The following is a 27,987-nucleotide window of genomic DNA, read 5'->3' on the forward strand; positions in this document are numbered from 1 at the left end:
AAGAAACTAATTAAGCACATTTTATACAAGGATTATCTTTAATTAAAAATTACTTAATCGCATAAGTAATTTATCAGCTTGCATAGCATAACATAATATGTATTTTAATATTGCACACATCAAACCAGTCATTTGGTTATAAATGTTTACAGAAACTAATTAAGCAAATGTCATACAAGTATTATCTTGCATGAGCATTATAATATCTCTATAGTATATTAATAAACCAAGCTTTATCACGAGCTGTAATCGCATCAAATTAAACCACCATCCCTATAGTGCTATGTATGTTGAAGCTAATACGACTTGTTTTGGAGTTATTAGGAGGTGACAACATTTTACAAAATAATATTTTATCATGTTTTGGACCAACAAGCATGTATTTGTGTCAAAGTGCCCTACAACAACAATGTTTTGTGGGTTCTTGATGACATCCGTAATATAGATTAAATTCATTTCCTGATTTCAAAGATGCAAATATCATTCATAAGATAGCTACAATCACCACAAAACCACAAAACCTTGTTGATTAGGTAACACTAACTATTTTGACACAAAACATTTATTTCATATAAAGACACTTCCGGAAGAATGCATTTTTTTGTAGAAATCGGATAAAATCTTTTTCGTTAAGTTGCTCAACTGCAAATAACACTACATATGTTGCAACGGCTGTATAGATGATAGAGCAAAACGTGTTCTTTTGTTCTTGTTAAAAAATACAATGCGTTGTATTCAAGTTCATTTATTTGGTGTGAATTCTTTATCTTTGGAAACATGACCATAGTTTTAAATTATCATATTCCTTAAGGAAATGCGCTTTTAAAAGGTGTAAACATAACACGAGTCTTAATAACTTTAGATGTTATGTGATCAGGCCCCAATATCACGTAAGTATTAAGTCAAATCTCAATTTCAGTATTAACTCATTTTACCCCTCCAAATCAAAAGTTACTTAAATTATATATGTTTTTACACCTTATAAATGCGCATTCTATCATAGAATATGGTGGTTAACGCCTCTGGCCAAGATTCCAAGTGAAAACATTTATATTAATATATTAAATTATTATACAAAGTGTTTGTGTACTGTTTTATCTGCTAAATAATGTATCCATGACCGTGATAAAACTCCGATGTTTTTTGTTGCTACCTTGAAAGGAAAAAAAAATAACCGCAGTGGTTATGTTTCTAGGTTATCAGACCGCAGAGTTTAAACCACTACCAACATAACTTATATCAGTTACAATGAAGTAGTTGATATGATTGTTATATCAAAACGCTATTGCACATATAAAAGTTTAATACGTTTACAACAACTGAATTATCGGTTAACGAATTTATCATATAACTGCATACACTTTTTGAGTATCAAATTTATGCAAGGCGTTATTTTTTGAAAGTTTGATGGACGGCGAGTGTATTGTCAAGTAATAAAACAAATTAAATGGGCAAAGTTGAAGAGCATTCATGCACAAACACTAAAAATGTTAATAGTTTTTTAAGTAACCTAACTTTTTTATTCTTTTTTACCGTGTTAATTTAAAACAACAACAGTTCAGGTAACCGAATTATTATGGTTAAAAGCACCGATAAATACCTTGTGTCATTGAATACTTATTAATAAACAAATAAAGACCTGCAAAGGCACACTCCTACTTTTTATGCGTTCTATGGGAATTAGTCTATATAGACGTAAAAAAGCTTTTGATATTGTTGATCATAATGAAAGTAAAAATGGTTTCTCCTTAAACGCATATTTAAAATTGAAATAGGTTGGTTGCCTAATTCCTTAGTGTCTTTATAGGTATGCTGAGTTGCTTGTTAGATATTAAAACGGTATAACCGGATACAAATTTTGATTTGAAGAAAACCGTTTAATATTTAACTATACATTTAGACCACGCACACCCTTCTTTATGAAAATGATTTCGTATTTAGAGTACCTAATACATGTGCCAAGTTTAACTTTTTCTACTAACGAGCATGGATATATTGAAACATCAAGATAATGCTCACAATTGATGGTGCCTCGTAAATAGTTCGTCATAGCAAACGTACTGACACATTAACTTATAATTACAACCACGTAGGTTTATTCCCAACCTCTTATGGGGCACCAAACGACAGTTAATAAATTCGGAGTAATAAACCTTGTTCATACACTAAACAAAATTTCTAAACGTCCACTATGTTTTATTAAAATATGTGAATAAAATAACAAAATCACTAAACTTGTTTAATACACAAGTTTTACGCATTTATTGAAAACATTTTAATAAAATTTGATTTCATTGGAATTATAAATTCATTGCAAAAAAACAATGTTAAAGTTAGTCACTCATTAAATCGAAAGTCACAGAGAACTGTCCAGGAGAACGTATTAAATTCAGTAGCTTGTGTGTCCACCATTTGTCAATCAAACAACATTCCCTGTTTCGCTCTCCCCTCCGTCAGTAAATGCGGACGCTCCCGTCTGACACACGGACTTCAGTCTTATTTCATCCACAAAAATGACATTAGCCCAGTCAACCGTAGATTCCGTCTCGCCCATGCTAGCCGTGCTGCTCTGTGCCCCGCAATAAGGACAGGAACCTTCCGTGGTCGACGGGCGCGAATACCGACGGCCCGGAACCGGTTGCGGACGGTCTGTGGGCAAATTTCCCGGTTGTGCGTGCCAACGGTCCGCCGTGCCGTTGACGTAGCCAGAGTGTAACGGTTGCGTAGGTGAGAAAGAACCATATATCTATCTTGGTGGCGAGTTGTTACTCTGCGTTTGGGCCTCCGGTGTATGTCAGCAACACTTCTGGTTCTTCTAAATTTCTCCCACAGCTGACGGATACTCGAGTATCGCCTATTAAACAGCAGCACAACCTAAAATTCATTGATCATTATGCGTCATTGGTTTAAAAAATGCTAGAGTTTTCGACTCGGAATCGAACTTTTCTCTTAAAAAAACAACAACAAATGAAGATAGCAGGTTGAAGCGTGGTTCGACCAAATCTGTTTCCATCTCGGTATGTGTTATATCTACTCCGTAGCAACAAGACTTTTGAAAACTGCGTACCAAAGTCGGAGGGTCACCTTCAGCCATGTTTTTATTTATGGACCGTTATTAAAACCAACTCAGAGAATGTTAATCATGTCCTTTCCTGACTGTTCTTAAAAGCTATCCAAATTAAAACTAACAGCAGAAGAATAATAACGACCAGTTGTAAAACACGATCAACAATTTGTATCAATACATTCAAACAAGTCTATATTGCGTCTTTAAATCTTATATGTATTCTTATCTCAATGATTTCGACGGTAATTATAACAATGAAACAAATTACTTAAATGGTTGTTCACCAGAGTAAACAATGTTGTACGCATGTAAAGCATATTACGAACGTAATGAATAAAGTGAATGTGCACCGCATTTCGGCCACCTTTGCCCTAATCTATCATTTTTCTGAAATTACCTTCATAGATTTAAGTATCATCAACATGTCAACAACAAGTGAGGCATACCGTAACCGCATTCGGGCAAGGAACATTGTAACGTATCTTAATCAATTTTAATTTTACATTGAAAACAACAGCCTCTGTGTCTCATTAAGAACTACTGCACTAATCGTGGTCACAGCGCATGACAATCGTAACTCCAAATAAAACAGATCGAGTTACCACAGTCTGGTGCTGAACCTTTAAGTCAATCGTAACAACTCGGCCATCTCCGGCAAAGCTCGGGACAGACCGCGAAAATAGGCTTCAAGACATACAAAAATGTGATAAGGCCGCCGGCGATTAACTCAATTACCATTACGCTAAGTAGACCGATTCAATAAAGTAAACAATGTGCTGAAATGAATTATTTTGATTTGTGTCTTGATTATGCTTTGGAAAATCGTGAAATAATATTCAAATTAACTATCAGGACCTGTAGTTTCAATAATTTTCCTCCTAAAACACTTCATATGTCCATTGAAAGTTAAATAACAACATACAACACGTTTTCTATGATGGTTTATTTTTAAAAACACATATCATTTCCGAAGTCAGTTATGTTGAATAATGGCCTAGGTGTTCCGATTGCCCTTAGTTATGCGGATACGAATCCACGCCTGTTTCCTCAGTTTATCAAGGGGCATTACCCAAGAAAGAGTTCAACAAGAGTGATGAAACTTGCTGATTTTGCGCATGATGACAAATGATTTAAATAGTTGATGTCTGGTAAGCTGATTTGTTAGCAGACATTTAGTACTTCATTTGGCAATATTATAAATGGGTACATGTGTGTAAGGTGCTGCCAACGGATCGTCCAGTATGGGTCAGAGTGCTCGATGGCTGGTTGGAACGTGGTCCGCGCGAATCTCTGTAGAAATACGAAAGGTATAACTTAGGCTATACAAAAAGGATCATTAAAACATCTTCAATGTCAACCGCACTGGTGGTAAATGCAATGTTAGTGAACGTGACGAAGTGATTGTTTGGTTAAATACTACTATTAACTATCAGTTTTAAATAATGTTGCTACACTGATTATTTGATTTAGGCCCGACTGTACTTTTTCAGTCAAAAAGGGGAAAAACTCGACAATTATTAAAGTCATAATTAAGGGACATGTTGAACATGTGCGTATTATCTCTAACGAGACGTGTGCTTAGATTCGTATGAATATCATGAATGTTTGTCGAGCTATGCCTAATGTTAATGAATGTGCACGCCGAACACACATAGGCTATCACAAAACATCGACTCGAAAAAAAACATAAGAGGACTTTGAGGACCACATTTGAGAAATAAAACCCTAAGACAACAACAGGAACAAAGCTTTGACCACGAGCTCCTGCAGACAATCCAATAAACATATACCTGACCTAAACCATTGACTTGTCTTTGCTATAGGTATGTATATCCGAAAACAATGAGTTCAGGGGGAGCCCTGAATTTTAGCAGACTTGGTAGAGGACATTTAGCTCATGGCTTTATTTAGAAAACTACCAGATATCGTAACCCTGCTAGTTTTGAAGACAGACGTTACTGGACTGCAACCATTACACGAACATTGTGGGGTCAACGCACTGTATTTACTGAACTTTTGAAAAGATTGGCCATGTTCCAGAGGAAATGTCCTCTCGAGTCATTGTTACCGGTGAACGGCGTCATACGACGAAATTGAGCAAACAAAAGATATTTGTCAAACATTATGCCCACGTGAGCGCCTATTGTCAGGAATATTTCGAAAATTGAATAACATTTGCATAGACCGAAAAGCCAGCTGATTTGACCTTATGACCTTAAAATTCAAAAGAGGCCATCCACTGGTCATACCCAACCTCCATGACAGGCTTGAGGACCCAACCTCCATGACAGGCTTGAGGACCAAAGGTACATGCAAGATATTGTATCTCTCGGACAAGCTTTTCGCATTCAAGTTCACTGTGACCTTGGCATTTGACCTGATGACCCCAAATTCAAAAGGGTCATATACTGGTCACATCCACAATTTTCAATTCAAGTTAGAAGGCCATGGGTGCAGTAATTGTAAAGTTATCACTCGGGCAAGCTATTCGTGCTCAATGTAACTGTGACCTTAACCTTTGAGCAGATGACCTCGCAATGAATACGGGACATCTACTGGTCACTCCCAACCTCTAAGTACAGTTTGAGGACCAGCAGTTCAGGCATTTTCGATTCCATTTGGACAACCGACCTACCGAAATATCTTGCGCAATGCAATAAACACTCTCTTCTTCGAAGGGGGCTTAATAACAGCTCACATTAAGTTAAAAACATAACCACTTGCAAGACAAAATTCTTTATTTCCATTAACCACGTTAAGGACGTATACCCACAGAATAATATCACAAGTGTAAAACAAGCTACATGTAACATTTACCGTGAATCAAGCGTGTCAATGTTATTCCTACAAAAATAAGCCATTGTGTTAGATTTTGATGCCTGGTCACCCCAAACAAGTTTGTATCGTTTTGTAAATGGTATCACTAGCTTATTACTGATTTTTAATATAAATAACCGATAATACACTATAGATAATGTAATTACAATATATAAACCTATCAAATAATGCCAAATGATGGTGTAGTCACCATGCATTAAACAATCACATATTTATTATGAATGGGTTTCCCGTAGCACAATGCTACTGTGTTATGATTGATCTGAATAATGCCAATGTAGTTAATGATCGAACTTCAATATTCTTAACTTAATCACAAAACTTGACACGTTATGTTATCATAGTTACATGTAAAGAAATCGGAAAGTATATACGTCAATGAAATGTTCAAATATCTAAAACGTTTATTCATTTTTTCAAGGGCCATTATCGTATTTCGTTTTTAATTTGTTCTATTTTTATGCTGTTCATGGAAGGGAAATGCAGAATTTCTGTGTATCTGAAAACAATTTTACACAAATTTCTCCTTTACAGGAAGCTACCAGGCAGGCATAGAAATTCAACAAGCCTTTATTCTTGTATTCAATGATAAAATAAAAATAAAAATGCTTCATCCAAAAAAAAATGATGTTTTTATACACAGAATTCCGAAATGTGTTCATACAACTTGACTTTGGACATGTCTTTTTATGTAAAGAATTCTGTACCATGACGTCATAAAAAGTAGTACGCATGCATATTTATTCGTAATTTGCACACCCATATGCTTCACCGGGAAATGATGAACGTTCACATGAGTGGTTCAATTCAATCAGAATGAAGCTACTTAGCACAAATACTCCAAGATATATTACTTATGATGCATATTAAAAATGAGTCCGATTTACTGCTACCATGTTTAAGGCTTATATAAAACAATTGCCATATGTTCATCCATTTTTTTATAATTGGGCAGGGTGTGACATCTTTTTAGATGAGTGTGTGACCATTGAATATATGTGTTCATGCTCTTTCTTATTTTATAAGGGACCATGTACCTGTGTTTCTAGACGAAGCGCAAACACAATCGTAACAATTCTCTTTTTCATATGTGAATGTTAAACATTGACGCCGTAGGTATGCAAATAACGCCGCCCCTTGCCAGTACCGGACCGAGCAGCAAATACAAACCTTAGTTTTATTTGGGTCAATTAAATTGAAGGAGCAGCGTAAAATAACAGAGGGTGGGCGGTAATGGAAATATAGCAATTAATTTATAGTAGCCTAAAGTTCTAATTCCTGAAACTAAACAACTCATGAAATGCTACAATTTCCACAATGCTAAAATTCCTGTAATGCTATAATTACCGTAGCTACAGTTCATGCAATGCAAAAAACTTGCAATGCTAAAAGTTCTGCTATCTAACAATTCCTGAAATGTTACCATTCCTGCAATGCTAACAATTCCTACAAGTACACATACCTATAGAATTTTTCTAAACAAATGGAAGCCTTTTCTACGATTAAAATAAACTGAAGAACAAACATATGTCTTATAGTGTAATCAAATCTTAAAAACTTAAAAGAAAAATAATGAATGATATCTTTAAATACATGAGTTTTTCGTTAATTATAACAATCAGGTAAGTAGTAAACTTATTAACAAATAAGTAAAAGCGAATTTACACATGACACAGCACATAAACTAACAAGTTGTCCTAAGACAGCATAATCGACTTATGTCACTTTGTCTATGAGACATTTTACTGATAAAGATGCATTGTTGATGAAATATGTTTTGTTCAAGTTACATATAATTGTAAATCAGACATTTTCCCCATAAAATATTACTATCATAAATACGCGTTCTGTAGTTGATGATATGAGTTCTAATGCTCATGGGAATTGTAATATATTTTGAACAGATCCTCAGCAGAGTTATAGCCAACCTTTAGAGACAAAATAGAAATTACGGGTGACAAAGCTCAGTGGCCAAACAGTTTGCACAGCGCCTCGGAGACAACCTAAAGACCGATGAAATACTAAGACAGATTCCATTAAAAACAGGGGCCCATTTCAATAAAGGATATTAGTCGTAACTTAAATCTTAAATTTGTAGTGACATCACAGATGGCACTAAATTATTATATTGTGTCTACTGTCTTTTCAACTCGAAATCTTTGAAAATACAATAAATAAAGTATGGTTAAAATCATTTCATACTCAAGTTTTGCCAAATAATGAAAAATATGAATAAAGGTATTCAAAGGCTGATTCCATATATGTACAATAAATGATCAAAGGTAAATTACAATACATTAAATATGGTTAAAAATCATTTTATACTCAAGGTTTGCCATATTATGAAAATAATTCACTAAGATAATTTCACTTTAGGACTAAGGTCTTTATCATAACAGGCCCCAGATGACCTTGTAAAATATGAGTATTGTCTTGAAATGATTAAGATAAAACAATTTGAAAGTCATATAGCAAACATGCATAATAAATACATACATAAAGACACTAATGAGACAAATATTGCACCTGCAATGAAGACATATCAGTGGAATGTTTAACAACTCTCTAGAGTCTATAGAATACAGAATATACATACTTTAATATTATATAAATAAAACAAAGCATTAATTTGAAGTGCTGGCCCCATTTTCTCTCTAAACAGCATATTTTGAGGGATGTTTGGCAAGTTCATCACCTGCTATGCATCCCTCCTTTAAATTGTGTCACAACAGGGGTCGAACTCCCAGTGTCTTACAATAAGATCAAGATTAGTACGCTATTTTTGTGTTTGTATACTATAGTAATATTCTCGATTTGAAGAGTTTTGAGACAGTTCAAGGAAAAGTCATTGTGACTATCATTTTTCTTGAAATTGGGGCGTGTTATGGGGAATATTATGTTCATGTACAAAATACTAAACTGCGAAAGGATAAAGATGTTTGACGTTATATAACATAACTCTTCCTACAAACGCATATAAGAAACATATATTGTATTAGGAACGCTATGACAAAATAAGATTAAAATACTTCAAATGATTTCTACTGACCACACAGTACAATGAATTCGTCTAATAGCAATTACAACGAAAAATAAGCATACTTGTAAAAACAACATACACATGTGAAGAATACATTGTGTCTAAAGTGTTTTGAATCTAAACAAAGATAATAATGCAGTTTTCAAAACTATCTATAAAAAACAATAAACGCAAAATTGCTTTAAGTGAATCTAAAAAGGACACTTTACTATTGATATGTATCTACAGAGAAAGCGAAACAACATACATGTTACTTTGTTAAGAGTCTACTGGCAAATAAACAAACATATATAACACCAAAGATTAAGTAGATATTGCCCAGTATTAGTTGACAACTTTGTGCCGATCCCCGATAAAATATGACAACTTTGATGTGATCCCGATGATATATGACAACTTTGAGTTGATCCCCGAAATTTGTTGACAATTTTGAGTTGATCCCGAATAGTGTAAACACCTTTGAGTTGATCTCTGATTATTATTGACAACTTTGAGATAATCCACGATAATTGTTGACATTTTTGATTTGATTGCGGTTATAGTTGATAATTTTGAATTGACCCCGAAACTTGTTTACACCTTTGAGTTGATCTCCGATTATTATTGACATTTGGAGATGATCCCGATAATTTTGATTTAATCCTCCTTTGTCAATCAAAATTACAAATCGGAACAACTTGGTCATTTTCCATCATAAACAACCTCGAACGGATGGTTTACAATGTCGGAATTCTTTACATTTAACTACGCTGCAAGCACATCGCGTAGTAATTTCAATAAAGCAGTTAAACCTTACTGTTAGGAATATGTATTATCTATGCAATAATACACTTCACTGGGAATCTATTTGATCATATCAATACAATTTACACGTTAAAATGCAACAATTAATCTATATTATTATTATCAATTTTACGAACTACTTTAAATAATGTACATGCAAACATTAGGGGTTGTTTTCGATGCAAAATGGCCGAGGCGTTCCGATTGTAAAAAAATACTTATAGATGCACTCTACCTTACGAGACTATAGTGAACCACAGTAAATCTGTTAGCATTCACCAATCATTTAAAAAAAATACGCTTTCTGCTATTAAATACACGGTAAAAGGTTTATCAGTCAAAATTTATGTTTTTTATACATGTGCATGTACTGATCTTAAATAAGAGTGTCACTTTAATATGTATGACATATCCACTAAGAGGTAATACAATGTAGTTGGTAAAATTAATTCATAACTGTTTATTATTTTACCACTCGAAGTTTGATTTTCCTTCAATCTTAAAACCCAGAACTAAAAAGTGTCACCATATACATGTAACTACTTTAAATTCAAAACTTACTTATAAGGTAAAATAAAGTTATACATTTTCTTTAATAAAAATATCATAATTTTCTTATACACATGTTTGTCATAGCTGTGTATAGTATTCATTGCACCAAACATTTGCCTTAAAATCTGGTTATTATATATAAATAAATACGGACTCCCTCATAGATTATCCCTTAAATCAACAAACCAGATAATAGACAAAAAAACTAAACTAAACGAGTCCAATCCTGAAACTAGGTTGCTGGTAGCACCATTACTCATAATGACGATGCCTGGTAAGCCCTTTTGCTATTGATTTCATTTAAAAGTTTTTCAATGGCTGAGTACATGTATGCTCAATAAATGACCAAACTTACAATACATATGGTCATAACAGTAAGTAGCTTTGCCTGGTTGAATATCAAATTTGTTCTACATTACAAATGTAATTTGTATTAAATGTATTTACCTCTTTTCACATTTTGTGTGTGCTGAGTGTATAATAAAACTGTAAAAAGCTGTAATTTGCTCTCATTTTCAACTGAAGTTTGACATTAAATTACGTTTTAAGTAATATTTTAAGGCTGAAACTAGTTTGATATATTTTTTACGGAAGTATACTGAATACAAAACTTTCTTAATTATAACAAAAATATGGTGCCAATAAGCATCGAACATTTAGTCAGCTACTTTTCTTGATACAAATAACTCCTTAACTGTATCTCTTTTTGGATAGTGTAACCATCAATAAGTCGTGTCTTAAATATTCTAGTATGCATAATATATTTTTTATCAAAAGGCTCATTGACAACATAATACTAACTATAATGATATACAATAGGAGGACACGCACATACGTTATACATACATAACGCTTTTAGAAACTGACCCGTCATAATTTGAGTTTGACATAAATATGTACTTCGTTAACAATATATATATATATATATATATATATAGATTCATTTATATTGTATTAAACCAGGCTAGGTACTGTAACTTACATATATATATAACGCAATATATACTTAAAATTCAACATGCTCAATTTCATTACTGTTAATATAATTTCACTAAATATATTTCATATTAAACCGGATGGGATACATCGGGTTTTCCAGCACTGTCCCTTACAAAAGCAGGAAAAAATAGGGTTGGTTTTACAAAACCGTAGGAAAAAAGACTTTTCCTTATGTCAACAATTGTGAAAAGGATGTTTTTTTCATGGCAAGAAGTATAAAGAAAAATTAGTATTTTTGATATCAATTTAATAAGATATTACATTTTGTACTATACCATGTCTTTTTTCCGTCTTTGACCTATTTGTTACAACTGTGATGAAATTATGCTGTATATGTCAGTTAAATGATGTTGAAAATTGTATAGCCAATTGGCCACCTCAGACCATATTGTTCACTTGTGAAACACGCTACTTTGGCCCCAAGAGAAAACATTCAATGGGCAAAAAGAGAAAACTACAACAACAAATAATAATAGGATGTTTTGTGAAGAAGGAAAAAAGATGCGGCCATTAATAAAAGGTTTGAAAATATAGTACAAGTAGGAACGCTGGAAAGCCATGTATCACTGGAAATGCTTTAGAGCCCGGACCCATCAAAGCATATATACAATAGTATAGTTCATCGCTTCAAACAAGCAGATCAGAGCCCAGTACATATCTACCATTTATTTCGTTAATTTGACTATCTCGTTAATTTGACTATATTTCGAATATATGTATTATGTATGAATTATTCCCTGTCTAGTTGCTAAGTAAAACGTTTAGTGTTTGAGTAAAAGACACTTTATGAATAATACTTGTTTGTATACATAACCCAGAAACAAAAAATAATACTCCGTATTTCCTTATAAATCTTCAACGCCTTTCATAGTTTAATAATAATAGACTAAACTTTAGAAATACACACACAAATCTCCAACATGTTTTAACATTGGATTTTCCATATTGCCAGACCAGCTGTCAGAGCCAAGTATATCATGTATCATGCCATTTATTGTGTTGATTTGCTTATTTGAATCAGTCAGCTTATAAATTGAATCATGACTTTAGATTTCAAGCATTTAAAACACCTTTAAAAATATTTTTACCCGGAAATAAAAAAATACAAAAAAATTAAGATTCTTTGTAGGATATATATACATAAATTCCTATGTAAGATATCTGTATAACACCTCTGGTAAAAATACTTAAAAACAACACATTTAAGGTTGATGTAAAAAACTTTTTTCTATTTTAATGCATTCTCATGTTTAAAATTTAAGATAAAAAGAAAAATAAACATCTATAAATGGGTTTGTGAATTTTGTTTAAAGGAGAGCCAAAATATCGCTAATCTTTGTTCACAAATTTTATCATTAATGTCAAATAAGTTAAACATGACAATGTATTAAACTTTTAAAACAATGCATCAACCTTTATTTTAAGCCTTTAAATAACTATTCCAATCATTCGAAATGCTCTACAGAAGCGCTCAGTTTCCTCTGCAGTTGTTCGGTGGTCACCTCAGGAAAGAGTTCCTCCAGTAGCATGTCAAGCACCGTGTACCAGAAATGTCTGTTCAGCTGTTCATACTGCAGGGAGCTGATGATCTCCGACACGGCGTGATCAAAGTCTTCTTTGCCAAGTAGAGTGTTTAGGACACCTTGAATAAAAATTAAATAAGTCAATTACAGCTTCTCTAATGTTCTCTAAATGTATATCATTAACTGCAATACAAGATATACATGTACGGTATTACCCTCGTTCGTAGAAATATACTAAGTTGATTATATAAAGGTTACAGTATACTAATTAATTTCTATGAGTTTCAATGTACATAAGCACACTTCAGATTGGAATGAATGTCATTTCCAGCGTTTCACACATATTACAACCATGCATTTCCTTAAAGTTCAAACATCAACATCCCAATCTGCACAGCAGGATACTCGGATTAGAGATCTGATAAGACCATTAGGCAATAAGATTAAGATCAATTAACAGAGGTTGTGTAAAAATACACTTTTTAAGGGGGGGGGGTCACTTATAGAAGGCTTAAACTAGGCCTTTAAGCAGATAATAAACTAATCTCTAAAGATATTCATATTTTTTTTTCATTCTGATAACAGATATTTGAGTTCAATGCATAACAACTATCAATAATTTGCCTTATTCAGACTTAGGCAAACTATTAATAAAGAACAGCGTTCTCAATCTTAGATATTGAGCGAGTATCCTGAACCTTATCCGGACACTTCACATTTAGTTAAAACAAACCTATATATAGACGTTTATCTCTGCCATTCTCATCCGTGTGACAGATAAAAAAGCGAGATTTTTGCACTTGTTTAATTATTGGCCACATACATATAACTATTAATTGAAAACATTGTTATAAAGGCTGTTATGTTTTCATCTGTACACAAAGCAAATGTTATTTTCGTATTTTGATCATTTAAGTTAAGTGAGTTAAACATAATGCATCATAATTAACACAAATAGGAATATGGCATCAACCTATAGTGTGAGACCTTAATGAATATTATAATTATATATTTTCACATTAACTCAGATTATAAAAAAGTCATCGGAAAGTAATGTATATGTTTTAAAATAAAACAACCGCAAAATACCAGGTAAAAATGCAGCCAAACATCTGGTCGCTTGCCCTTTAATTCTGTCCTTCTGCCCCTCACTATAGACGGGCCTGGACTCTGTCGACAATTCCCCACCGGGCCACGCTGTATCCTGGAGAGTGCGCACGTAAAATATGAGCATGTCGTTGGAGATTAGTGTCTGTAACTTCTCCTCGACAAACCTGGAAAAAGAAATGTTTCATTTTGTCATGAAAAATGCAAAGACTGGAATCTTTTTTTTCTTTTAAGACAAAATATGATACCGTTGGTACTTGGGAAGCATTATGTATGGTGTTTTGGTAAGAGACAATTTATTGAAAATAGTATTTATTAATTTTACACTGAAACGAAAATTAATCCTCTATATTTCCCTAATCTTCAACGCCTTTTCTATTTCCTTAATGGTGAAGAAACTAAAAAACACACACAAAAACACGAACATATTTTTAACATTTGATTATACATATTGTCGAACAAGGTGGCATTTACATGAAACAATGAACATTACTTTAATGATGGGCTATACATAATGCCAGAGCAGTTGTCATTTACATGAAAAAGTAAACACTTTAGTACCTGTTTAGCCCCTTTCCAAGGAGCGCTTTTGCTGTATGTATGACTTTATCCCGACAGACCCAATTATCTCTGCCCTGGAGTAATTCTGTGAGGATATCTAAAACACCATCTGAAAGGGGGCACTCTGATTGAAGAACTTGAACTGAAATGTAAATGTATATAAATCACAATTTAAGCTCTGCCCTGGACTAACTCTGTGAGGATATCTATAACACCATCTGAAAGGGGGCACTCTGATTGAAGAACTTGAACTGAAATGTAAATGTATATAAATCACAATTTAAGCTCTGCCCTGGACTAACTCTGTGAGGATATCTATAACACCATCTGAATGGGGGCACTCTGATTGAAGAACTTGAACTGAAATGATAATAAATCATAATTAGCTCTGCCCTGGAGTAACTCTGTGAGGATATCTAAAACACCATCTGATAGGGGGCACTCTGATTGAAGAACTTGAGCTGAAATTTATATAAATCACAATTAGCTCTGCCCTGGACTTACTCTGTGAGGATATCTAAAACACCATCTGAAAGGGGGCACCCTGATTGAAGAACTTGAACTAAAATGTATATAAAACACAATTAGCTCTTCCCTGGACTAGCTCTGTGAGGATATCTAAAACACCATCTGAAAGGGGGCACTCTGATTGAAGAGCTTAAACTGAAATGTATATAAATCACAATAAGCTCTGCCCTGGACTATATATGTGAGAATATCTAAAACACCATCTGAAAGGGGCCTCTCTGATTGAAGAACTTGAACTGATTTTTTTTATAAAACACAAATAGTTCTGCCCTGGACTAAATATGTGAGGATATCTAAAACACCATCAGAAAATGGGCAGTCTGATTTAAGAGCTTGAACTGAATGTGAGGATATCTAAAACATTATTTAATCAATAGCAAAATATTAGCTCTGCCCTGGATGTAGAATGAGGGGATATCTAAAACATAATCTGGATGTGGCACTCTGATTGACAAACATGACATTGAATGCAGCTGGTTTACTTAATGTAACTTAGTCGAGATATTTCAATCACTATCTTCAAATTCTCTTGGGAAAGGCACCATTTTTTCCCTGTAATGCATCTAAAAACCCTTATACTACAACTATGCAACTCGTTGATACTAAAATTGCAGTAAAAATGCATTGAAAAAATAAAATAACATTCTGGTTTTAGTGCAGTGGGAACCCACGCTGGTACAGTCAAGTTAATATCAGAAAAAAACTGACAACAAAACTTCACGCCCACAAGGACTCAAACACAAACAGAAGGATAACTTAACCATTAAGCCTTTTATTAAAAACCGTGGACTTCAAAGACAATATTTGAGCAAACATTTCAACATTTTGGCGAAGGGTTCAAGCCATCAGTATTTTAGTTTTGACACTGCTAATAATTTGCAACACTTTATTTCGTTATTCAAAAAGTAATTTATATAACATGAGTGACAATCCCTCTGAGGATATTTTTACGACACTTATAAGAAGAACATTACAAAAATTTATGAGGTAAAATGTTTGAGAGTATTTTTGTATCAGGTTGAATTTAAATTTAAATATACTTACAATTTGTTTCTAAAGAGGGTACAGTTGCAAACAAAGAATTTAAACTTGTTCCCAGTTGGTCTGGAGATGTCAGGTGATTTGATGTGCTGGCAGTTGATTGGTCCTTGGAAATCATATCATCACTTGATCTTGTTGGTGATTGGTCAGTTGTAGACATGTGAGTTGATTCACGTCTTTTTAATTGGTCAGATGATATCACTTGACTCGAATCAAGGCCCTGATTATCTTGCCATGTCAAAACACTGGCACCTGAAAATTGAGAATAATTCACAAATTATTTTAATTTACCTAACAATTTAAATTCCATTTAAGATTATGAGGAATATTCAAACATTAATGCAATATATTGTACACAATTCACAGTTCATTATTAAATAATTTATTTTCAAGAATTAAGATTCATATGAAAATTGATAATTTAAAAAGGAATTTGTATTGATGTTGTTATTCCATGTTATATTAATTATGTAATGAATAGTTTCATGTGAATTTATGTCAATACATGAATTGTATTCATAAAAATTCATAAAAAAAAATCATGAACATTATCTTAAACATCAAACAACTGTTCAGTGAACAATAAAACATTGCAAGCATTAAAGTGTCTGCAAAATACCCATTGAATTTTGGATGTAGGTGACCCAATAAAATTTGGTATAATTTGAAGCTTTACTCGCACAGATTGACTAATTTCACAACTTTTTCTCTTCTTTTTTTTTTGTCTCAGAATCAGCTGATTTTGGCAATTGCTTTCTAATAAGATTATCAGTCATAAAGGGTAACACACAACAGAACAGATCTCAATTGTTTGAGAAACTGCCAAATGTTTATTTTTTCTTAAGCGTAAGTAATTTTTTTAGCCATAAAACATCAATTTTCGAGCATAAATATGAAAAACTGCTTTCTGATCTCTTATCAGCATTCTAATATACATACCGTAACTGGTGTTCAGACATTTACGCAAAAATGGGCTTTTTCCAAGACAAAAAATCATTAAGTTGTCAGAGCAGTCAATCTGTGAGAATGTAGCTTTAAAACGGCTTGATGTGTTGGAATAAAAACTAAAAAGACAGAACACTATAACAAAAACAAGCCTGTTTGATAAAAACTTCAATTACTTTATGTATACTTTTTCATATATTCTTTTTAATAGTAATCAATGTGGCTTATAACCATTTAAATGATACATTACATGGAATTACCAGGCTTACCAAGTTATGTTCTGTTCTGTTTTGTTTATCAAAATATAACTATCTCTGAAAAATGCCAACTCCTCAACTCCCGAGTGTTACTTACATGAACAGTGCGCACCTGCTTGTTAGTGAAAGAGAAATATAAAAAACTGATGAAGCAAATCAACATCACAACAGTAGAATTGGAGTGTAAAAAGAAAACTCAACTTAAGTAACATGATAAGAAGTGATTGGTGAACTGGTAAAAAGATAAAAACATTGCTCGCTTGGCGAAGGCTTAAAGTGACACTCTTATTCAAAATCAATACATACACATGTTTAACAAATATAAATTTTGAGTGATAAACCTTTAACTACTTACTTAATCATGCATTTAAGGAAAATATTAATTACTGATAACGAGATTGTAACAGTGTATTTGATAGTAGAAAGCGCAAAATATTAAATGATTGGTGAATGCTAAAAGATTTACTGTCTTCTACTTTAGTCTCATAAGGTAGAAATACCATCTTTTAAGCTCATTTCTTTCCAATTTAACTCGGTATCCTTCGCACTAACCAATGATTTCGACATTTTATCATCCTTTATGGAATATTAAAACAATATTATCAATTTTGGTAAATCTTATTTGGGAGTAAGAGTGCATCTTTAATGGTTGCCACAGTCACCTTGAATGCTTCAGAGGTGGGGATAGTGACAATATGATTTGGCTGTTCCAAAGTACAACCGAGTGAGGATAGAATGAAAATTTGTGATAGTCAGTATTTACTTCAATTTGACTTAAACATGGTGTGTGCATTAGTCTGGTTAATCTCATTGGTGTTTGAATATAGGATGGCAGAGCGACATGATGTCGGTATATGTTATAAAACATAACGAGACATGAATCTAATCTACGTTGTTCGAGTAATCGCAAACAAAGACTTTCCTGCATAACAGTATGGTTAATTGAGCTATCAGAGAAATAGCTTATTTGAGAGTCAGATCTGAACTAAAGTGTACAGTCTCACAAAACCATTGTAAGAACATGTGCCATCCTCAGCTAGCAACAATAATGCGCATATGGGGAACTTTTGTAACATTTGGACATTTATTATGATCCCCTTAACACCACAAGATGCATACCATACAAATGTAAAATATTTTACCAGCAGTTCGTCCCCGCAGGATGCGGATTTTACCCGGGCTTGGCTAGACTGAAAGTCAAAGTCCCCACTATTCCCTTGACCTGGGAGGCCTTAGTTACAATTGACTGGTGCATAATTACACTAGTTTTTCATGAAAAACTGATGTGGAATGGCTCCTGTCAATTGTTCATTTACTCATAGTGACCTTATCTTTTTTTTGATTATCAGCAGGGGCATTATCTTTCCGCACGATATTCTTAGGGCTAGGATTTGGCATGAGAAAGATTAAGTGTAGTCCAGTCATTGAAATTAGACTTCAGGATGAACAAGCCCAAATTCTTATATTATTGCTTGGAACAAAAATTTTGAACAAGCCCTGCTATATAAAATTCAGAATTTGAGCAAGCCCGAAAGACATTTTACCATTGCAGGGCTTGCGGGCTTGTGTTAATTTCAACCTGTGGTGTACCATAGTGAATAAAGTCATCCAATCAAAAAATCATCAAAAGACTCTGAAGCGACTGTTAAAATGGACTACATCCACAGCATACCTAAAGTTGTGTCATCTATGTCCCCTTCAGTGACGTTTTCGAATGACACCTCAGAAATGAAGGCTTCCAGGTCCGGATCCTGGTCTTCCCCCTGAAAGGACACCAGAAGACTATTGCAACTGCAGAAAAATATTTACCAAAATCATGTTATATCATCTGTAATAAAGGCTAATAAGAATCATGATTGGGACAGCTTTCCAGTTTAAATAAGTATCAGTTTCTATCTTTTATTTTTGAAAGCTTTATTCATTGACATGTTTGTGTAATGAATGAAATAAATTACAAAAAAAATAAAATAATGTACAATAATAATAATAATAATAATAATAATAATAATAAATAATAATAATAATGATATTAATAATAATATCAATGATAATAATACATAATAAATAACAATTTGTTTTATGTAAAAGATTGTAACAAAACTTTAAATAAATGATGTTTTTGCTTTAAAAACATTACTGTCTACAAACAGCTAGACAATTAAGAAGCAATGTAAGAAATAACAATTAAATACATTGCTGGTATAATATGACTATCATACTACCAATAGCGTTATCAAAATAGAATTTAAAGTAATGCCGATATTCACATGAAACCTTAATTAATAATTCAGCATGATCTATGCTGATAAAATATTGTTATATACAGGGCTTATCAGCAAAAATTGGGAAGAGGCTTAGGATCAGAAAATATATTTTTTTGTTGTTGTAAAAATGCTATTACAGGAGCAAATATAGTCAAATTTGCTGTGTGTGTTGCAAATAATATGTCCTACATTTAGACACACATCTTTTGTCAAAATTAGTAATATTATAGATATTTTGAAACATTTCAGATTTCAGGTTTTCTTTAGCCTGGATTTCAAACGTATATGAATACACCTGCTGGAATATTTCTCCTTAATGGGAAAAATTATCAGTTATTTGCATTAACTAGCAACCGCAGCTCAGCTGATAAGCCTACTGGAATTATACCAATTGTTGACTTTCTTTGATCATTTCAATAACTTCCTATTGTTCAATTTTGCTAATTTTTATATTATAGTTAACACATTAAGATCATTAATGAAAAATAGTAAAATATTGCCAAACAATAAAAAACATACACAAATATTACAACATAATTTATTTTGTAAATGATTATGTGAAAAAGTATCTTAAGTACATAAGGAAAAAATATATACTTTCTATCAATTCTATCAATTTTGTCCTCAGATATAGAAGGTGAAAAAGCCCTGAATTATATAGAGGTAAGTTTTTGCCCTCATTTCATCCCTGACCTTGGACTTACCTCTATAAAGCTGTAGACAACTTTGATCTCATCAGTGTCCTCTGTGAGATTGATTTTTTCCTCTTCAGTCCTCTGATCACTCTGATCAAAAGGGGAGATAATTCGGGGAAGAGCTTTGGAAGGCTGGGGAAGGCTGGGTAATCCCTCAACTATCTTGTCAAATACTCCAGACATTGTCTTGACCAGGCGCTGTATGAAAAAGGAATTGTGTGTGTTTGGTCATAATTCTGCAATTTTTATCATTACACAATGCCTATGTTGTGGAATTAATATGACCCTTAAATCAAACAACAACCGCCCTCGATAATTACCTACTTCCTTTACATACGAATAACTGTAATCAAAGTCCACATGTTTTTATTAACAGATTGTCCAGGGTTATCATATTACTAGTAAATCTCTACCTTGGCTCTAGAGTTATTAATACGCTTGTTCAGTATGTGATCATATATTTTAGATAATGATACTTAAGGAGTGCAGTACTTTTTTAAATGGCGAAATCAGGGTTTTTCACATTGCAGTTTATCACACTGAAGTTGGACAACAAATAACATGATATTAGGCTTTAAAGACATTCAATTCATTTTTAAGACCTCTCTGAAGTCTCTTGCTTCCCTGTTCACATATGTTACTAGGGGGCATGTTACAAGAGGGTATGTTACCAGGGGGGTTGTTACCAGGGGACAGGGGCATCCTCTGCTGATACTTGCACATAACATTTCAACATTTCATAAATTATTGCTGACTGCATTCATTTCAAGCAAGCGTTTGAATAACTTTCCATTATGAAATCAAAACAAAACGCACATAATGACAATTATTTCATCATCAACTTTTATTTTAGATATGAATGGGTTTTTGACTTAAGTTTGTTGTTAGTTTTAGTCTCAAGTACCTGATCAATCCTTGGTCCAGTGTTTTCAGGTATTTTTCTTACGAAGGCAATGTGTCCATCCCCGCTGTAGCCCAGAAACTGTTTTAGCTCTTCTCCATTGCAAATGTCTGGCCTCTTTAGCAGTGACTGAAAAATAATTAATTTTTTAAGCAGATACTCATAGGAAATATTCAAAATCATTATAAATGACACATACTGTAGTCTAACCATTCCTTATACAAGAGGCCCACGACTGGCATGATTTTTATTGGTTAAATACTAACCTCATATTCAAAACTGCAAGCAGTGAACTGTAAATTTCACAAGGGGCAAGAACGTAACCACAATAATACATAACTCTCTGACCAAAGTTGCCCTGATATGATCCCAAGTACCTGCAAAAAGTTGACCAGGAGCTCTTTGCGACTTTCAACAGCGTCTTTTCCCATATTTCCAAATGGCAGGGACGGAAGCAACTTCTTTGGACCTTTAATGGCTGCAATAAAATGTTAAATCTCTTATGAGAAACTTTTATTTTTAACAAGCCCTGCTATATAAAATTCAGAATTTGAGCAAGCCCGTAGGACATATTACCAGTGCAGGGCTTGCGGCTTGTGCTAATTTCGACCACTGGTAATGTCACATCCAGAATGACATGACGTGCACATACAGTTTGGCACATTTTTCTTATAAAATGCATTTAATGGCCTTATAATTAATGGCCTTATAATTCCACTTTTAAGCAAATTATAAAAAGAACAATAATTGTTTGTTTCCGTATAAAATCACACTATATTTCACCTCATGAATATTTCACTAGGGCCATATGTGAAATATAGTAGGATCTTACACCGAAACAAACAATTGTTCTCTATATTACATTCAAGGCCAAGCAGTGAAATAATACAAATGATGTACAGTTTAATGTGACAATATTTCAATATGAGCATTACACATCGGTATAACAAATGTTTTCATGTAAAATAACACTGATTCAGCAATTATAGACCATTTCAATTAAATCAATTTATATAAAAATAAAAACATGTATGATTTATTTTTTTATTTAAAATATCCTTTACCAAGTATTTTTTAATGGTACTCTCTCATGTTTTTGGACCAAAAATCAGTTTTTTCCAGTAATGCATCTGAGAACCCTTATTTTATCATTATTTTACTCTATGATATATCGAAATTGCAGAAAAAAATACTGTAAGGTATAAAAAAAAGTCAAGAAAAAAATAGAAAACCGACGCCTAAACCACATGGCCACCAGGACCGGAAGTGGTACACATTTTGACCTCTTAACATTGATAACATCATGTGGTAATTTCTATCGACCAATTTTTTTTTTCAATAACTGTACCTTTCATGCTTCTCCTGTACTTGGGGTTGTCTTCCAGCCTCAACTGCAGGTTAATGAACTCGCTGTACCGTCGCTTCACAGTGCCAGTCTTGTACACATGCTCATTGTCTTCAGTCGGATAAAGTGCCTCAAACTAAAACAAAAGTATCAATATGTTCTGTTAAACAATAAATTCATGACTCTGTCTATAAAATCAAAACTACCCGACTCTACCTAAGGCCTTAAAATAAAAATTCATTTGGTTCGGTTACCCGACCCTACCTACAGAATAGGCGCCGACCCTACCGTTTTTATAGTCAGTTTGAAAAAAAATTTAAAACAAAAAATAACTTAATTTTTTTTTTTTTTTTTTTTAATTCCTTTTCAATATGTAGTTTAAACCTTAAATGTTATACAGACGATAACTTTAACACCATTCCGTTTTGATGAAAATGACATTCTTATATAAACCTAATAAAATAAAAAAAAAATAAAAAAAGCCTACCTACCCTACCTATTTTTTAAAAGGATGTCACCCTAACCAAACAATTCTATTTTTTTTAGGCCTAAGCAATAGGAGCCAATCCTATCATATTATAGTTTGTCGGTTAAAAACACTTTTCGTAAAAAAAAAAATTGGGTGTAACTGTTTCAAAAATGTAGTTTTAAAGCTGCACTCTCACAGATTTACCATTTTAACAACTTTTTTTTTGTCTTGGAAAGAGCAAATTTTTGCGTAAATATCTGCAAACCAATGATATAAGATTGCTAACAAAAAATCAGATCGTAGATTTTCATATTTCCGTTTGAAAATTTATGTTTTATGGCTTAAACCGTTACTAACGGTTTAAGAAAAATTGCATACATGTAAAATATCAATTTTTGAACTTATATATAAGAATCTGCGATCTGTCAGAAGTCTTATATAACTGGTTTCCATGGATATTCACAAAAATTGGCTCGTTCCAAGACAAAAAAAGAGAAAACCATTCATACAAAGGAGAGAAAATATAAATGAACTACATCTTTTGAAATTTCAAATAATTAACATTCATGATTGACACAAGTGTAAATATTTAAGGAAAAAATAAATAAAAAAGTAATGAGCCAATTGTTAAGAACTTTGTTAAAGTTCATATTAAACAATTGTAAACGCTATTTTCAAATCTTTACTGCTCTGTAAGTTTAATGGTCAGCCATGTGATGTGCTGTATTTCTAACAAGATTTGAGACAACTGTCATAGCTGTACTTGTTTATATTTATACATGTGAGCACATCATCAAATATTTCGCATTCAAAAATTAAAAGCAATGCCATTATTCATGTTGTTCACTTTAACAAAGTTTTAAACAATCAGCCCAATATTTGTCAACTTTTACCTGTACATAGTAAAGTGTATATTCACCACCCAAGCCAATACCGCCAGTGTCTTTAGCAGTCTCTGTGGATGGAATTGAGATATCCTGAAATATCTTTGGTCCATCCAGGGGCGAAGGTAGATCAGTTCCAAGGTCCTCAACAGATTGAGATCTTTCTAAATTTTGAGAAGTACAAACACTCTCTGTAACAGGTGTTTTCTGATTTTCAATTGAGGGAAACAATGATTCTTGTTTCTCTGGTGTCACTGACTTTTTCCTTGAAAAAGGTAATGAGCTTAATGGATTTTGAAAAGTAAATCCGATACTATTTATACCGAAAAGGCTTGATCGTTTCCTTTTTGTACCACTTTCTGAGGTAGGTGAACTATCCCTAAGCGCATCTGTACCTGGGTTGAATGGACCAGTATTAGAGTAAGCTTTATCAGCATGACAATCTTTTATGCTACTTTCTATTGTGCTTACAGCATTTATGTCATTTGTTTCAGAATAAGCTATCTTTTCTTGATCTGAATCTTGTTTCTCTGAACTTTTAATAGAGTTTACACGCCTTGATTGTGTTTCTTCAAACATCTCCATAAAAACATCATTCTCAGCCTCATTAGAAGAGCCACTTATAACTGAGGTAAATGAATTAATAGACATTCTATCAGGGTCTTTTGTATTTGGGTCATAGAAAAATGGCAAAGTCCCTAAATTACATGAGTGAGGTTTTGAGGCGATCCTCTCTCTGTCTTCTGAATTAAGTCTATTGCACTCTGCACAAAATTTTGAAATTTCATGAGTTTCTGTATCTGGCAGCCAATGAACAGTTGACACCTCTTCCCCAATGCTTTCCTCGTTTAGTAAATTTTCATTCAGTAATTTAACAGTCTGTTCAGTGTTTTTATCAGATTCCGAAGTATTGCACTCCTTTACGCACTCCTTTTCATTAGATTCTAAATCTTGATTATGTTGGATTAAATCCTCTGAAGTTTCAGGCACATTTCTCTTTAATGTTGTGTCAGGTGCACTCTGGGTTGTTGAATGTATCTCTTGGACACATGCTTGATGTTCTGATTGAATTTCGTGACTAGAAGAACTTGAGACAATAATTTCAGGCAAAGTTTCCCCATCTAATGTAATGTCCAGAATTTCATCAGATGTTATTGCAACAATCTTTTCATGTAAAAATGTGGGATCTGACAAGAGGTTAATTATGTTTTGCACCAGGTTATACATTAACATCTCCTTCAAGGCACAAAACAAAGCCTTTGTATCATGCATGTCCTCTCGGAGAAGATGCAACAATACCAGCTCAATAGCTGATCTTAGATATGCTTGCTCTGAATTTCTGTCTAATGCTGCCGGATGTATGTCAATTTTAGAAGCATAACACTCTTCAATTGATTTGTAAATGGATTGAAATGTACTACTGCTGGCAGATGGCGATGACGAAGAACTTTTATTTCTTCTTCTTGTTTGAGCTTTAAAAAGCATTTCTGACTGTTTAAGACAATGAACATGTTCTTTGTATTTTAACATCACTACGTTCACCAGTTTCACATAATCATCTTGAGATTTATACAGTCTTCCTTGAAGACCTTGAAAAATATGATGCAGTTGTGTCTCAGACTCCTGATACAAATGCTCATTTTCAGTAAAAAGTTTTAACCATGAAGAAATGAAGTCTCGTTGAATCAAACAAATCACTTTGTTTACTTCAATGGTAAGTGTGTCTTGGACTGCTAGCCCCGGGACCTTTTCTTTTTGTGTATTGAAGTCAGTCGATTGAGAAATTCCTTTGTCATTTAAGGTTTCATTTCGTTCTTTGTTCTCATGCACTATGTTTTGAGTCGAGTGTGGACTTTCAACAAAAAACGAATTATTGAAAAAGTCCACAACTTTTTCAACATAATCAAGAATAATATCTGATGGAAAACACAAGCTACTTCTTGAAATATAATTGGTCAATGTCACAGAAATATAAACAGCACATGTGTAGGTTAAAGTTATAAACAGAAACCATAGGTTTCGGAAGACACACAACAAGACACCCACTAAAATTGAAGAAATTAAGATCTTCTGGAAATGTGTGAATTTCCGATGATATGACAATACTTCTCTGATTTGTGGAATGATTTTCTTTATAATTGAGAACATTTTTCATTGTCTATTCGACAGTATTTATTTCACAATTTCCGTAATTCCAAAAAATAATTTTATTCCTTGTTTTGACATCCACCATTTTGAATTTTGTTTTGATCATGTGACGTACCTTTAATTTGTTTGCATTCAAAACGGCTATTGCTTAAAACGGTATATAAACTCAACACATCGATTACTCCCCATCAAGAACGACTTTTACACGAACTTTAAAATCGTGTGATACAAAAACATTTGTTCCTTCATCCACAGCAACATATAGTTGATTATTGCGAGATTAGCAGCATCTGTAGTAGTTAAATGATAGGTAGAATAGTTGCTGTTGAAGTAGAAGTGGCAACAACAAAAACAACAATATCAACAGGAGCGACAGTATTTTTAGGAGTATCATCATCATCATCATCATCATCATCATCATCATCATCATCATCATCATCATCATCATCATCATCATCATCAACAACAACAACAACAACAACAGCAGCAGCAGCAGTAGCAGCAGCAGAATCTCGCGGTCGGTCGGACGCTCGGACGGTAATTTGGTGATTCGTGGTGTTGGTGGAAGTGGTAATTTTGCGGCGGTGGTATTGACAGTGGTAATAGCAGTGGCAGTAGTGGTAGTATCAACAGCAGTAGCTGTAGCGTTATCAGCTGTATTACTAAGACTTGAGAGCACACGTATTAAACATGTCGACATGATATATTTATTTAAACTATACAATATAACATAGTCGGTTCTGTTCGGTGGGGTTATATACCTATTTACAATAACGATCGTGGGGAGTCATGTATCATTGCCAGGGGTGTAGAAATGGGCCGGGAGCCGGTAAAATAACCCGGTTACTTTAGCAGCTCCACCCGGCTAATTTCCCCGCATCATCAAAAATAAAATCTGTTATTTTTTGTCATGTCTGTTCTGTTTACATCCGTTTAAAACCCTAATTGTTGGTATTGTTTATTTTGCTTTCCGCGCGTTCCAACTACAATACAGCATTAGCTCGATACGTGACGTCATTAGTCGCATCCCCCTCTGGGATGTTTTTCAAGTATTAGGTTTGGGTTTCCCAGTGTTCCGAATACAATAACATTAGCCCGATACATGACCTTATTAGTCGCATCCCCCTCTGCGGATGTTTTGAAATTAATGATTTGCGAAGCAATGGAGGGTGAAATAAATATTTTTTACCAGACACAAAAAAGCGTTGTAAACTTGTATGCAACATGAGCCTGTCTGGCCTTCTGTTAGTCCTATTACCATTTACGCAACAGTAAATTTTATATACGCGTGTTAACCAGGTCTAAACTAAATGAACAAGCTTGCGGTGATGTCACTGCTAAAAATAATCCATTATTTTGATGAATTTTACATGTACGTTGAGTGAAATTTAGTACGCTTTAAATGTCACAAAGTGTCCAGATATTTCTTTTGGTTATTAGAATGGAATAAGTTAGCTGCAGGTGAAATATCTAGAACCACAGAAAATGAAGTTAAATGTTTAATTTTCAGAGGTTAATAGTGATTTAGTGGCTGAAAGTATATAATTGGTAGAGAAGAAATTACATATATTATTAAGAGGGAATAGCTAGCAAATGTCAAGGCATGTGGTCTGGAATGTTATATTATCCTGAATCTGAATTTGACAGTAGTTTGGTTCATTAGTTAGCCCTCACTGGTGGGTGGGGGGGGATAGTACTCAGTTTCAGTATCATATTATAGTACATTTATGTTAAGGTTCCCTGTTACAAAATAAACATGCACCAGAAGACTAGAATGTTTGGTTAAAAAGTCTTAAATTCATCCCACAAGGGGCGTTGCCCCCTTGACCCTAACAGGGGGAGGACACCCAGACCCCCCGCCTACTTTTAGGATATATTCCCTGCTACTTGAATTAATTTCTACACCCCAATTTGGTGGTGGTGGTGTGTGTGTGGGGGGGGGGGGGGTATCTTACAGAAAAGGAGTAACTTAAGGACAGCGATCGTGGGCGTGAATAACGAATACGAATTCAATATTTTTACAGTGAAGAACAAAGTTTT

The 27,987-nt window shown here is 33.6% G+C and overlaps 2 protein-coding genes across 2 annotated transcripts; both read right to left on the minus strand.

Annotated features, from left to right (window-relative positions):
* Positions 1-2,496: 2,496 nt before the first annotated feature.
* LOC128204801 (uncharacterized) lies at positions 2,497-3,201 on the minus strand. Its single transcript, XM_052906210.1, has 2 exons — positions 3,068-3,201; positions 2,497-2,874 (listed from the first exon to the last, which is right to left on the minus strand). The coding sequence occupies exons 1-2, from the start codon at positions 3,092-3,094 to the stop codon at positions 2,497-2,499; spliced, it is 405 nt and encodes a 134-aa protein (XP_052762170.1). The 5' UTR covers positions 3,095-3,201.
* Positions 3,202-5,802: 2,601 nt separating this feature from the next.
* LOC128206099 (uncharacterized) lies at positions 5,803-26,037 on the minus strand. Its single transcript, XM_052908270.1, has 10 exons — positions 23,809-26,037; positions 22,450-22,582; positions 21,479-21,579; positions 21,105-21,230; positions 20,210-20,398; positions 18,914-19,004; positions 16,043-16,291; positions 14,471-14,612; positions 13,892-14,076; positions 5,803-12,921 (listed from the first exon to the last, which is right to left on the minus strand). Exons 1-10 carry the CDS (start codon positions 25,945-25,947, stop codon positions 12,725-12,727), a joined length of 3,552 nt encoding a protein of 1,183 aa, XP_052764230.1. The 5' UTR covers positions 25,948-26,037; the 3' UTR covers positions 5,803-12,724.
* Between the last annotated feature and the right edge of the window lie 1,950 nt (positions 26,038-27,987).

The sequence above is a fragment of the Mya arenaria genome, chromosome 10 (genome assembly GCF_026914265.1).
Source record: "Mya arenaria isolate MELC-2E11 chromosome 10, ASM2691426v1".
NCBI classification, from domain to species: domain Eukaryota; kingdom Metazoa; phylum Mollusca; class Bivalvia; order Myida; family Myidae; genus Mya; species Mya arenaria.

Bases quoted from the DNA above. Each gene is read 5' to 3' on its own strand.
- LOC128206099 (XM_052908270.1), bottom strand. From the start codon at position 25,947: ATGTTCTCAATTATAAAGAAAATCATTCCACAAATCAGAGAAGTATTG. The intron at 22,583-23,808 runs GTAAAAGTTGAC...CTTTTGTTTTAG, and splicing joins ATACACTTTACTATGTACAG to TTTGAGGCACTTTATCCGAC. The intron at 14,613-16,042 runs GTAAGTATATTT...TTTACATTTCAG, and splicing joins ACCCTCTTTAGAAACAAATT to TTCAAGTTCTTCAATCAGAG.
- LOC128204801 (XM_052906210.1), bottom strand. From the start codon at position 3,094: ATGGCTGAAGGTGACCCTCCGACTTTG. The intron at 2,875-3,067 runs GTACGCAGTTTT...AATGAATTTTAG, and splicing joins AAGGTGACCCTCCGACTTTG to GTTGTGCTGCTGTTTAATAG.